Source organism: Mobula hypostoma, chromosome 21 (genome assembly GCF_963921235.1).
Source record: "Mobula hypostoma chromosome 21, sMobHyp1.1, whole genome shotgun sequence".
Taxonomy (NCBI): Eukaryota; Metazoa; Chordata; class Chondrichthyes; order Myliobatiformes; family Myliobatidae; genus Mobula; species Mobula hypostoma.
In genome coordinates, this window is record NC_086117.1 from 48,294,630 (window position 1) to 48,309,197 (window position 14,568).

The window sequence follows — 14,568 nt, forward strand, 5'->3', positions numbered from 1 at the left end:
CTCCTACCCAAGATCCACAAACCTGCCTGTCCTGGCAGACCTCTTGTCTCAGCTTGCTCTTGCCCCACCGAACTCGTTTCTGCATACCTTGACACCGTTTTATCCCCCCTTGTTCAATCCCTTCCTACCTACGTTCGTGACACTTCTCACACGCTTAAACTTTTCAATGATTTTAAGTTCCCTGGCCCCCACCGCATAATTTTCACCATGGATGTCCAGTCCCTATATACTTCCATCCCCTATCAGGAAGGTCTCAAAGCTCTCCACTTTGTTTTGGGTTCCAGACCTAATCAGTTCCCCCCTACCACCACTCTGCTCCGTCTAGCGGAATTAGTCCTTACTCTTAATAATTTCTCCTTTGACTCCTCCCACTTCCTCCAAACTAAAGGTGTAGCTATGGGCACCCGCATGGGTCCGAGCTATGCCTGCCTTTTTGTTGGCTTTGTGGAACAATCTATTTTCTGTACCTATTCTGGTATCTGTCCCCCACTTTTCATTCACTACATCAACAACTGCATTGGCGCTGCTTCCTGCATGCATGCTGAGCTCGTTGATTTTATTATCTTTGCCTCCAACTTTCACCCTGCCCTCAAGTTTACCTGGTCCATTTCCGACACCTCCCTCCCCTTTCTAGATCTTTCTGTCTCTATCTCTGGAGACAGCTTATCTACTGATGTCTACTATAAGCCTACTGACTCTCACAGCTATCTGGACTATTCCTCTTCTCACCCTGTCTCTTGCAAAAACGCCATCCCCTTCTCGCAATTCCTCCGTCAATGCCGCATCTGCTCTCAGGATGAAGCTTTTCATTCCAGGACGAGGGAGATGTCCTCCTTTTTTAAAAAAAGGGGCTTCCCTTCCTCCACTATCAACTCTGCTCTCAAACGCATCTCCCCCATTTCACGCAATCTGCTCTCACTCCATCCTCCCGTCACCCCACTAGGAATAGAGTTCCCCTAGTCCTCACCTACCACCTCACCAGCCTCCGAGTCCAACATATTATTCTCCGTAACTTCTGCCACCTCCAACGGGATCCCACCACTAAGCATATCTTTCCCTCCCCCTTCCTCTGCTTTCCGCAGGGATCGCTCCCTACGCGACTCCCTTGTCCATTCGTCCTCCCCATCCCTCCCCACTGATCTCCCTCCTGGCACTTATACTTGTAAGCGGAACAAGTGCTACACATGCCCTTACACTTCCTCCCTTACCAACATTCAGGGCCTCAAACCGTCCTTCCAGGTGAGGCGACACTTCACCTGTGAGTCGGCTAGGGTGATATACTGCATCCGGTGCTCCCGATGTGGCCTTCTATATATTGGCGAGACCCGACGCAGACTGGGAGATCCTTTTGCTGAACACCTACACTCTGTCCGCCAGAGAAAGCAGGATCTCCCAGTGGCCACACATTTTAATTCCATATCCCATTCTGATATGTCTATCCATGGCCTCCTCTACTGTAAAGGTGAAGCCACACTCAGGCTGGAGGAACCACACCTTATATTCTGTCTGGGTAACCTCCAACCTGATGGCATGAACATTGACTTCTCTAACTTCCGCTAATGCCCCACCTCCCCCTTGTACCCCATCCGTTATTTATTTATATACACATATTCTTTCTCTCTCTCTCCTTTCTCTCCCTCTGACTATACCCCTTGCCCATCCTCTGGGTTTCCCCCCCCTCCCCCTTTTCCTTCTTCCTGGGCATCCTGTCCCATGATCCTTTCATATCCCCTTTGCCATTCACCTGTCCAGCTCTTGGCTCCATCCCTCCCCCTCCTGTCTTCTCCTATCATTTCAGATCTCCCCCTCCCCCTCCTCCTTTCAAATCTCTTACTAGCTCTTCCTTCAGTTAGTCCTGACGAAGGGTCCCGGCCTGAAATGTCAACTGTACCTCTTCCTAGAGATGCTGCCTGACCTGCTGTGTTCACCAGCAACTTTGATGTGTGTTTCTCCAAAACAAAATTGATTCCAATTAAAGTTACCTACAGCAGAATTAGCTTCTACAACCAAGTGAGAAGAGTGTAGAGAAGTCATTTTAAAGATAGATTTATTAACAAAACACATTCTTATCAGCAAAAATGACCAGCATATTACTTTCATTTAGAATCATGGAATAAGCACCAGGACGCGTGGTACAGAAAATGACACCAGAGATACAATGGTTTTTGTTGAAAAGCACAGAACAGCTGTCCTTTGACGGCTAAGTATTCTGGGATAGCCTGCCTGGTTTTCATTCCAGAAATCCTTCTGACTATTGTACATGATCAATATTACAGAGAGAGCTCTAAATGTGCTTAATGTACAAAAAAAGTATAAATCTTATAGGTATCAAAATGGAACAAGAAGATTAAAATGAAAACTTGTTTAATTAAGACAAATCTGCCAATGTGCAAAGATCGCAAAGCTAGCAAAGGCTTTGTGCACAATGTTGTCTTTCTTCCACAGAAGTGTTTGAGCATCAGTCTGGTTATCCTTTTGTTTTGAAATGCAATGACAACAGAGATTTATTTTATAATGTTACACTGAATATGCAGAAGATATCCACAACATGGGCAAGTCAGATCGATCAGCTTTTACAACACTGTCAATGGCAAAAGTAACACAATCATTCTCTTCTGGAAGGTTCTTCATGCTCACTACAGATCAACTGTACAATGTGTTGTATACATGAAATACTTTTCTATAGAATGCCTTCATAACAGAAAAAAAGATGATTTATCTATGAATGTGTAACAGAAAATGTCATTGCATTTTTTAATTCTAGTAGTTACATCACCACAGGAATAGTTCGGCTGACTTATTCTGAACTTCGGAAAACTATATCAAATCCACCAACAAAATTGAGAGGATGGTTCAGTAGGCACCTGGAAATTCCCTGTGGCATCACAACTACTGCTTAAGAACAAAGATCTGATGGCTCAGGATGAAACATGGAAATGATTGGGAAATAAAACATCTAACATTTGGAAAGTTAAAGTTCAGGTGAAGTATACTGTAAATGGTAAAGTACTGACAAATAGCAATGCTTTTACACAACTGTTTTCAAACAGCTCATCATACAGACGCTACTTTGTAAACTGCCAAATCAATGGTCTGTAAACTGGTTTTGAAAAGTTCATTTTAAGTGCAGGATTGAACGTGGGGACACACCGTAATCCAGCTTTGACCATTAAATGGCACAGTTCGACACACAGGTTGGCGGCAATGGCTGCAGAAGTTGCCAGCAGATGTTTCTGAGTCGCACCATTAATGTAAACAACATTTGGCCGTTCAGTAGGGGGTTAGTCCAAAATATTTGTCAAGACCTCAGAGAGGAAACCAAAATCTTTACAAAATTGCCATTGGAAAAAAGTGCTTTTCTTGCAATGCCAGGTTTACTGGCACTGCACAGGTTGGCTGACTCAGGTTTCGTGAACAGCAACGGCTTCCCCGAGGCTGGACCGATTAATAAAAACACACTTGGCCAATAGAAAAGCCAAACTCCTGAGTTTCTGCACCATTATTAAACACCGCCAAATCCCTCAGAGGGAGGAGGTCAACCTCATCGGTAGTGACTTCAAACTCAACTGTGTGAGGCCCAGAGTCATTCAACTGAAACAGAATAACAAGACATTAAAATTAGCTTATTGTTAAAATATTATAATAGATATAATTGGGCAGATATATATAATATTTATATATATGATCAGAAACATGGAATAAATAACACATTAAATGAGAGTAAAGTGACTTTTTTCAACCATACACTGTCGTGAATAGTTCGGGACTTCAACCAGGCTAGTTTGAAGAAAGCCCTGCTCAATTACTCTCAGCATATAACCTGTAGCACCAGAGATCCCAACACACTAGACCACTGTTATATTAAATTTATTGTTTCTTTATTGTCATCAAACAATTGATACTAGAGCGTACAATCATCACAGCGATATTTGATTCTGCGCTTCGCACTCCCTGGAGTACAAATCGATAGTAAATATAATAAAAATTTAAATTATAAATCATAAATAGAAAATAGAAAATGGAAAGTAAGGTAGTGCAAAAAAAAAACTGAGAGGCAGGTCCGGATATTTGGAGGGTATGGCCCAGATCCGGGTCAGGATCTGTTCAGCAGTCTTATCACAGTTGGAAAGAAGCTGTTCCCAAATCTGGCCGTACGAGTCTTCAAGCTCCTGAACCTTATCCCGGAGGGAAGAGGGACGAAAAGTGTGTTGGCTGGGTGCGTCGTGTCCTTGATTATCCTGGCAGCACTGCTCCGACAGCGTGCGGTGTAAAGTGAGTCCACGGACGGAAGATTGGTTTGTGTGATGTGCTGCGCCGTGTTCACAATCTTCTGCAGCTTCTTCCGGTCTTGGACAGGACAATTTCCATACCAGGTTGTGATGCACCCCAGAAGAATGCTTTCTACGGTGCATCTATAAAAATTAGTGAGGGTTTTAGGGGACAGGCCAAATTTCTTTAGCTTTCTCAGGAAGTAAAGGTGCTGGTGGGCCTTCTTGCAATGGACTCTGCTTGGTTGGACCAAGTCAGGTCATGTGTGATATTGACATAAGTATTAACATAAAGAATGCCAACTGTTCCATGCCCAGACTATGCTTCGGTAAATCAAATCACTTGGCTGTTCTCCTACTTGCATACAGGCAGAGGCTAAAGAGCAAAGCTTCAGAGATTAGGACAACAAAGAGATGGTCGTGGGAAGCTGCTGTGTGATTGCTTCAAGTCAGTGGACTGGGCCATATCCAAGGACTCTGATCTGAATGAATGAATACACCATTGTTGTCACAGACCTTATTAAAACGGTTGTAGACGAGTGTGTCCCCACAAAATCATTCAGAGTCGTCCCCAGTCAGAAGCCCTGGATGAACCATGTAATCTACAATCTGCTGAGGTCCAGGTCAGAGGCATTTAAGTCCGGTGACCAAGAAAGGTACAAGAAGTCCAGGTATGTTCTCTGGAAAGCCATCTCATGGGCAAAGTGGCAATTGGAGGGAGGAGAAGATGGCGGCGCAACGCAGCACGCGCGACCGTTCTGAATGAGTATCATATCTGTGAAGTAGGATGCCTTTCACAATCCTGATTTGATAGAGACAGATGTGAAGAAGCACGGAGGAACATCTGAAGAAACTTCTGAAATGCCTGCTTCGCTGCTGCTGCTACTGTGTGATCGAGAATCTCCGGAGGGGAAGGCCCCAAATCCTCGGCCTTGCCTATTGCCTGTTGCCGGGGCCGGGGTCAAAGCACTCGGCAGAGATGGTGCTTGGTGCATCGGTGTTGGAGAGTTGGTTGGAGGCTCGGGGTTTTCGGACGGACTCGGAGTCGGACCGTGGTCAGGTGCTTCCAGGGTGCTTCATCGGCAAGTTTGTGGTGCTGGAGGTTTACCGTCTGCGTGAGATGATGGGACTTTCAAGAGACTTTGAGACTTTACCGTGCCCATGGTCTGTTCTAATCAAATTACGGTATTGCTTTGCACTGTTGTAACTATATGTTATAATTATGTGGTTCTTGTCAGTTTTTCAGTCTTGGTTTGTCATGTGTTTCTGTGATATCATTCCGGAAAAACATTGTATCATTTCTTAATGCAAGCATTACTAAATGACAATAAACGAGGACTGTGTGTCCTCATAATCTAATCTAACTCTGGACTAAACTTGAAACAATGAAGGATGCTTGATACTTGAATACTATCACCTCCTTTCAAATAAAATCAAGCAACTTAGGCAACAACAAGACTTTGCTTCCAGATGAGATCAATGCCTTCTGCACTCTCTTTAATCATCAAAACATGGGGGATCCATCAAAAACTGCCACAGCCCCTGAAGGTCCTGTGATTTCAGTCTCTCAGGCTGACGTGGGAGCAGCCTTCGGGAGAGCGAACCTACAAAAAGCATCTGACCCAGACGGGGTACCTGGCCAAGTACTAAAGACCTGTGCTGATCAACTGGCTGGACTGTTCACTGAGATCTCTAACCTCGCACTTCAGCAGTCTGAGGCAACCACCTGCTTCAAGCTGACTTCCCTTACTCTGGTGCCTAAGAACAATATGGTAACTTGCCTCGATGACCATTATCTGATAGCGCTCACTGTACTTCCACAGTGATGAAGTGTTTCGAGAGCTTGGTGATGAAACATATCAATTCCTGCCTGAGAAGCGACTTGGATCTGCTCCAATTTGCCCACCAGAGCACCAGGTCCCCAGCAGATGCCATCTCATTGTCTCTTCAGTCAACCCTGAAACATCTGGACAGCAAAGATGCATCCATCAGGAAGCTCTTTATTGTCTGCACCTCAGCATTCAACACTATCATCCCTGAAAACTAATCAACAAGCTTCAAATCCTTGCCCTCAATAGCTCCTTGTGCAATTGGATCCTCAGTCTGGATTAGTAACAAAATCTCCTCCACAATCTCCATCAGCACCGATGCACCACAAGGCTGTGTGCTTAGCTACTTGCTCTACTTGCTTTAAACTTATGACTGCGTGGCTAAGCACAGGTCCATAGTCCATGTCTGAGGTTGCTGATGACACCACTGCTGTCAGCCGAATGAAAGGTGATGATGAACCAGCATATAGGAGGGAGATTGAAAATCTGTCTGAGTGGTGCCACAACAATAACCACTCACTCTGTCAGCTGATGGTTGACTTCAAGAGTCCTCACTGGAGAATCAGAGGTGAAGAGGATTAGCAACTTTGAATTCCTCAGTGTTAGTACTTCGGAGTACCTCTCCTGGGCTTAGCACATAAGTGTAATGACGATGAAAGCATAGCAGCAGCTCTACTTTGGAGTTTGCGAAGATTCAGCATGACATCTAAAACTTTGACAAACTTAGATGTGTGGTGGAGAGTACATTGACTGGCTGCATCACAGGCTGGTATGGAAACATCAATACTCTCGAATGGAAAATCCTACAAATAGTAGTGGATATGGGCCAGTCCCTCGCAGGTAAAGCCTTCTCCACCACTGAGCACATCTACATGAAGTGTTGTCGCTGGGACCACTCACCCCGAAGTCTGGTGCGGTTCCCAGTACACCACCAGCTGGCTGTGGTTATACATATTCTCCCTGAAAACCCGTGGCTTTCAATCAGTTGCTCTGGTTTCTTCCCACATTCTAAAGCTGTGCAAGTTAGTACCTTAATTGAGTGGTCGTCTTCTTCATGTGCCTTGCGTGTTACACGCTTGGGCTATCATGGCTCTCCACATTGAACGATTCCTCGCAGTGTCAATGATATCTCGCACACTTAGATTTGTTAGCTCATTCACAGTGTCCATATATCTTCTTCTTTCCCTTCCTCTTCCGCGTTTCCCAGGCATACGGCCTTGTAATGTAAGGCACTCTGTTTCTCCCTTTCTGATGACATGGCCCAGTAATTTAAGTTTCCTCTCATTTAATGTTCTTATTAAAAACCTTTTTGTATGGGCATGTTGGAGTACTGTCTCGTTAGTTACCCTATATGATATTTTCAGCATTCTTCTAAGAAACCACATTTCTGTTGCTTCTAAGTTTCTTTGGAGTTCTAGTGTTATAGTCCACGTTTCGGAAGAATACAGCAAGATTGACCAGATGTAACATTTTAGTAGCCTAAGCCTTGTTGTCATAGAAATGCGTCTGTTGGTAAAAATGGGTTTCATTTTTTGGAAGTTGGTTTTGGCAATGGCAATTAGTCTTTTTATTTCAACTTTACTTTTAGCATCTTGTGATATAAAACTATCAAGGTAATTAAAGCTGGTCTTTTGTTCAATCTCTTGGTTACCGATGTACAATTGGAAGTTGGGAGTATCCTGTTTTGAAATTACCATACATTTGGTTTTTTTTTACAGTTGATGGTTAGACCAAAATCTGCACTTGTTTGTACTACTTTGTCTAGGAGGATTTGTAGGTCTTCAGCAGCACTTGCTATTAGGGTGGTATCGTCTGATATCTTATATTGTTGATGTTAACACCTCCAATTTTTATCCCATCTAGGTCTTCTATTTCTCTGAGATTCATCTCACTATAGATATTAAATAATTCCGACGAGGCAACGTATCCCTGTCTAACCCCTCAGAAGTTAATAGAAACATTAGAGAATAAAATGGGACGAGGGAATGGATTGGTGTAAATTGGTGTTTAATGTTTGGTGTGGATTTAGTGAGCTGATTCTAGCTCTAACTTTGTGACTAATTACAGTGGATGGGTCAGCTTGTTCAAGATTTTCACATCTGCACACTACAACACAGGAAAAAGCAGAAGATCAGACATCTGGTCCCTCAGCTTCACGCCAGCCATGGCTGATGGATGTAACACAAGCACGTTCATTTGAATAAAGTCATCAACTTTAATTGAGAAAATATGTTTCTCTTCACTTTTTTTATTGATCATATGTTTTAAATTAATTTCTATCTTAATAAATTATTTTAAATAATTTTCATTTGATGTTTTTCTGAATGATTTCCAATGTATTGAACAGCTTTTGGAATGAATTCACTGAGAGATGTTGGGAAGAAGCTTCGAGGCTCTGACAACAGGATGCCCTGGCTCTTGCGGGAACACACTGAGGAACGTGTCTAGCAGTCAAAATGTGTTAAAGATAGAAATGGACGTTAAAAAAAAGCTGGTGACTTTGCCAAAAAATGCAGTAAACCCAAGGACAGGAAACATTCACAAACTCAGCAAAAAGAGGACCAAGAAACTGCTAAGGAGAAATAGAGAGCAAGAATGTTTTAGTGAAAAACAAAAACAAAGAAAATTGAAATTCTTCTATAGATATATATAACTAACTAAAGTTCCCATGGCTCCCTTAAAGCCGGAAGCAGGAAAAAATATGCTGGGATATGAGGAAATGGCAGAGAAACTAAGCAAAGATTTTGACCCCTGTCTTCATGGAAGTCACAGTGTAAACAGTGGAGGAGAACAGATCCAGAGCAAATGGGGAGCCCAATAATAAATGAAAATCAGAGAAAGTAGAGAGGCTGAAAAGGGCTAAAGCTCACTATTATAGAACATAGAAATTTACAGTACATTACAGTGCCATCCATGTAAGCTACTCTAGAGACTGGCTGGATTTACCCTACCGCATAGCGCTCTATTTTTTAATGTACCTATCTAAGAGGCTCTTAAAAGACCCTATTGTATCTGCTTCCACCACCACTGCTGGCAGCGCATTCCACATGCCCCCCACTCTCTGTGTGAAAAGCATACCCCTGACATCCCCTCAGTACCTTTTTCCAAGCACCTTAAAACTATGCTCCTTCATGTTAGCCATTTCAGCCCTGTGAAAAAGTCTCTGACTATCCACATGATCAATGCCTCTCATCATCTCATACACCTCTGTTAGGTCACCTCTTATCCTCCATTGCTCCAAGGAGAAAAGGCCAAGTTCACTCAATCTATTCTCATAAGGCACACCCTCTAATCCAGGCAACATCCTTGTAAATCTCCTCTGCACTCTCTCTATTGTATCCTCATCCTTCCTGTAGTGAGGTGACCAGAACTGAACACAGTACTCCAAGAGGGGTCTGATCAAGGTCTAATATAGCTGTAGCATTACCTCACGGCTCTTGAACTCAATCCCATCGTTGATAAAGGCCAACACACCATACACCTTCTTAACAACATTGTCAATCTGTATAGCAGCTTTGAGTGTCCTATCAACATGGACCCCAAGATCTCTCAGATCTTCTGCGCTGCTAAGAGTATTACCATTTATATTATATTCTGTCTTCAAATTGGACCTAAAAAAAATGAACCACTTCACATTTATCTGGGTTGAAGTCCATCTGCCACTCTCAGCCCAGTTCTGCATCCTATCGATGTCCTGCTGTAACCTCTGACAACCCGCCAGACTATCCACAACACCCCAACCTTTGTGTCATCAGCAAACTTACTAACTCACCCTTCTACTTCTTCATCCAGGTCATTTATAAAAATCACAAAGAGGAGGGGTCCCAGAACAGATCCCTGCGGAACACCACTGGTCACCGACCTCTGTGCAGAATACGCACCATCTACAACCACCCTTTCCCCTCCGTGGGCAAACCAATTCTGGATCCACAGAGCAAGGTCTCCTTGGATCCCGTGCCTCCTTACTTTCTGAAGGAGCCTTGCATGGGGAACCTTATCAAATGCCTTACTGAAATCCATATACACTATATCCACTGCTCCACCTTTATCAATGTGTTTTGTTACATCCTCAAAGAATTCAATCAGGTTCATAAGGCATGATATGCCCTTGGCAAAGCCATGCTAACAATCTCTAATCAGATTATCTCTCTCCAAATGCTCATCCAATGATCTTCTCCAACAACCTGCCCACCACTGAAGTCAGTCTCCCTGGTCTATAATTTCCTGGGTTATCTCTACTCCCTTTCTTGAACAAGGGAACAACATTTGAAACCTTCCATTCCTCAGGTACTTCTCCCGTCCCTATTGATGATGCAAAGATCATCACAAGAGGCTCAGCAATCTCCTCCCTCACTTCCTACTGTAGCCTGGGGTATATCGCAATTGGGCCTGGTGACTTATCTAACAATGCTTTTCAAAAGCTCCAGCACATCCTCTTTCATAATGTCTACATGCTCAAGCATTTCAGTTCACTGTATTACCCTGCATCCCTAATGTTTTGGGAAAGATGACTATGGAGAGAGTGGATACACTGTCACCTCCTAAAGTTCCATCAATTCTAGAAACATTTCCATAAATTGGAAGATAATAAAGGTAATCCAACCAGAGTCTAGTGTTTCTCAAACTTCTTTGGGTTACTTCCCCCTTGGTTCCCAGACCATATCCCCAGTGTCCCCTCTCCCTTTCAGCAAATTACATAAAAACTATAAAGAATTTTGATTTACGATGCACAAAGAATGAAAATAGGAACTGTAAATTCAAAGCAATGATAAATAATTGTAAAAATAATTCAAATCTATTTAAAGCTACAAATATTTACAAATTATTTCTTTGTTTAATTTCAGTACAGATGATTTTTCATCAACAATTTTAGAGCATTCATTAGTAGTCCAACTATTCACTACTACATTGCTTTTTCACTTTTCAATGAGATGGAAGGGTTTGGTGCAGTGATATCAGCTTCTCAAAGACAGGCTGAACGTCACTCAGAAAGAGTTCCAGGTCCACATTTTGCTGTCTGTTTCATTGTGACTGGACTGAAACCACGCTCCGCTAAATATTATGTTGAAAAGGAAATAAAGAGCATCTTGACCTTTTTCCACAATGTAGGATAGCACTCAGATTTCTTTTTGTGATTAAATGCCTTGCTTTGATTTTTTGAACCCTAGCTTTAGCGTAAAGTCACATTGTAGCAAGATCAGTTCCTCCTTCTTCCTTCCTGTTAATTCCTCATTACAAGTGTTCCCAATCTGGAATTGGGATCAAGAGGAGAGTCTGAAATCTCTCTGACATGTCTTTTTGCAGCTCACCCAGGTGGGTACAATATAATTGAAGATCGTCACCTGGTATTCTTTCTTTCTCTTCCAACTCAGAGGCTTAGAAATTGGAGAAGGTCGCGACAGCTAATGTTGCAATGAAATAGTGTTAACTTGGACAGAAATGTGGAGATGACTGATTTGACTTTGATAAGATTGACGTAATTTCCTTGCAATTGAAGAATGATTTCATTAAACTTTGTGAGTAATTCTAATAAATAGCTATGTCATTTCTAATATGCTTGAGTTAATGACTAAATGAAGCATACAAGTCTTCAAAAATTTTTTATGAGTTTCACAAAGTGCATAAAAGCATCTTAGGGAGTTTCCTTTCAGTTCCACAATGTAATTGCTGAACCATCTCGTTTGAAGTCAGCTAAGACCATACTGTAATAAATAAAATTGTCATTTAGGTTAAGCGGAGTCCTGGCCACTGTTGTTCCCATCAATAACCCAGACCAGCAACAGATTATCTTTGCGTTCTGTCACTCATTGTGGGATTGCAAATACCTGGACTCCCACGGCAGGAAACCAGGTCATGAGAATCTATATTGACCTCAGACCCATCGAGTTCTGTTTTTCCACACAACTTCTGCTTTTATTGCTTCATTCGAGAAACAGATTGATTTCTAAGTTGAAATTTTTGCTTCTTTCGTGACTTACTTCATTCTCAATAAATATTTCCAGATATCACTGATGTTTGGATTGGAGATTGGAGCAGGGGGCAGGGATTCAAGTTTCTGGATCATTGGGACCTCTTTTGGCGCAGGTGTGACTTGTACAAAAAGGATGGGTTGCACTTGAATCCCGGGGGACCAACATCCTGGCGGGGAGATTTGCGAAGGCTACTGGGGAGACTTTAAACTAGAATGGTTGGGGGGTGGGAATCAAATTGAAGAGACGAGGAGAGAGGGGGTTGGTTCACAAATAGAGAAAGCTGGTAGACAGTGTGTGGGGGAGGATGGGCGGGGACAGAGAACGGGAGCACTCAGATCGAAGATATAGGGGAGAAGGAAGAAGAAGATAACAAAGTTGTTTGCACTATTAGGGATAAACAGAGAGTAAGAGGTGGAGAGTTTCATAAATGCATCTATTTTAATGCTAGGAGCATTGTAAGAAAGGTGGATGAGCTTAGAGCATGGATTGATACCTGGAAATATGATGTTGTAGCTATTAGTGAAACATGGTTACAGGAAGGGTGTGATTGGCAACTAAATATTCCAGGATTTCGTTGCTTCAGGTGTGATAGAATCGGAGGGGCAAGATGGGGAGGTGTTGCATTGCTTGTCAGAGAAAATATTACAGCGGTGCTTTGGCAGGATAGATTAGAGGGCTCGTCTAGGGAGGCTATTTTGGTGGAATTGAGGAATGGGAAAGGTGTAGTAACGCTTATAGGGGTGTATTATAGACTACATAATAGGGAGCGAAACTGGAGGAGCAAATTTGTAAGGAGATAGCAGATATTTGTACTAAGCGCAAGGTTGCGATTGTGGGAGATTTTAATTTTCCACACATAGACTGGGAAGCCCATACTGTAAAAGGGATGGATGGTTTGGAGTTTGTAAAATGTGTGCAGGATAGTTTTTTTACAGAAATACATAGAGGTACTAACTGGAGAAGGGGCAGTGTTGGATCTCCTGTTAGGGAATGAGATAGGTCAGGTGACGGAAGTATGTGTTGGGGAGCACTTCGGGTCCAGTGATCACAATGCCATTAGTTTCAATATAATTATGGAGAAGGATAGGACTGGACCCAGGGTTGAGATTTTTGATTGGAGAAAGGCTAACTTTGAGGAGATACGAAAGGATTTAGGAGGAGTGGATTGGGACAATTTGTTTTATGGGAAGGATGTAATAGAGAAATGGAGGTCATTTAAAGGTGAAATTTTGAGGGTACAGAATCTTTATGTTCCTGTTAGGTTGAAAGGAAAGGTTAAAAGTTTGAGAGAGCCATAGTTTTCAAGGGATATTGGAAACTTGGTTTGGAAAAAGAGAGAGATCTACAATAATTATAGGCAGCTTGGAGTAAATGAGGTGCTCGAGGAATATAAAGAATGTAAAAAGAATCTGAAGAAAGAAATTAGAAAAGCTAAAAGAAGATACGAGGTTGCTTTGGCAAGTAAGGTGAAAATAAATCCAAAGGGTTTCTACAGCTATATTAATAGCAAAAGGATAGTGAGGGATAAAATTGGTCCCTTAGAGAATCAGAGTGGACGGCTATGTGCGGAGCCAAAAGAGATGGGGGAGATTTTGAACAATTTCTTTTCTTCGGTATTCACTAAGGAGAAAGATATTGAATTGTGTAAGGTAAAGGAAACAAGTAGGGTAGTTATGGAAACTATGATAATTAAAGAAGAGGAAGTACTGGCACTTTTAAGGAATATAAAAGTGAATAAGTCTCTGGGTCCTGACAGGATATTCTCTAGGACCTTGACGGAAGTTAGTGTGGAAATAGCAGGGGCCCGAAATATCTCAAATGTTATTAGAAACGAGGATGGTGCTGGAAGATTGGCATATTGCTCATGTTGTTCCATTGTTTAAAAAGGGTTCTAAGAGTAAACCTAGCAATTATTGGTCTGTGAGTTTAACGTCAGTGGTGGGTGAATTGATGGAAAGTATTATAGAGATGGTATATATAGTTTTCTGGATAGACAAGGTCTGATTAGGAACAGTCAACATGGATTTGTGTGTGGAAGGTCATGTTTGACAAATTTTATTGAATTTTTTGAAGAGGTTACTCGGAAAGTTGACGAGGGTAAAGCGGTGGATGTTGTCTACATGGACTTCAGTAAGGGCTTTGACAAGGTTCTACACGGAAAGTTAGTTAGGAAGGTTCAATCGTTAGGTATTAATATTGAAGTAGTAAAATGGATTCAGCAGTGGCTGGATGGGAGATGCCAGAGAGTAATGGTGCATAACTGTTTGTCAGATTGGCGGCCTGTGACTAGTGGTGTGTCACAGGGATCTGTACTGGGTCCAGTGTTGTTTGTAATATATATTAATGATCTGGATGATGGGGTGGCAAATTGGATTAGTAAGTATGCAGATGATACTAAGATAGGTGGAGTTGTGGATAATGAAGTAGGTTTGCAAAGCTTGCAGAGAGATTTAGGCCAGTTAGAAGAGTAGGTTGAAAGATGGCAGATGGAGTTTAATG

General features: G+C 42.4%; 1 protein-coding gene across 1 annotated transcript in view; it reads right to left on the bottom strand.

The window, feature by feature from the left end:
* Window positions 1-2,091: 2,091 nt before the first annotated feature.
* The window catches only part of LOC134359714 (collagen alpha-1(XI) chain-like), a 125,369-nt gene continuing 112,892 nt past the window's right edge, over window positions 2,092-14,568 (bottom strand). Inside the window, exon 32 of the mRNA XM_063073232.1 lies at window positions 2,092-3,591. Coding sequence (XP_062929302.1) covers window positions 3,445-3,591 — 147 coding nt within the window. The 3' untranslated portion in view covers window positions 2,092-3,444. The remainder of the gene's footprint in view (window positions 3,592-14,568) is intronic.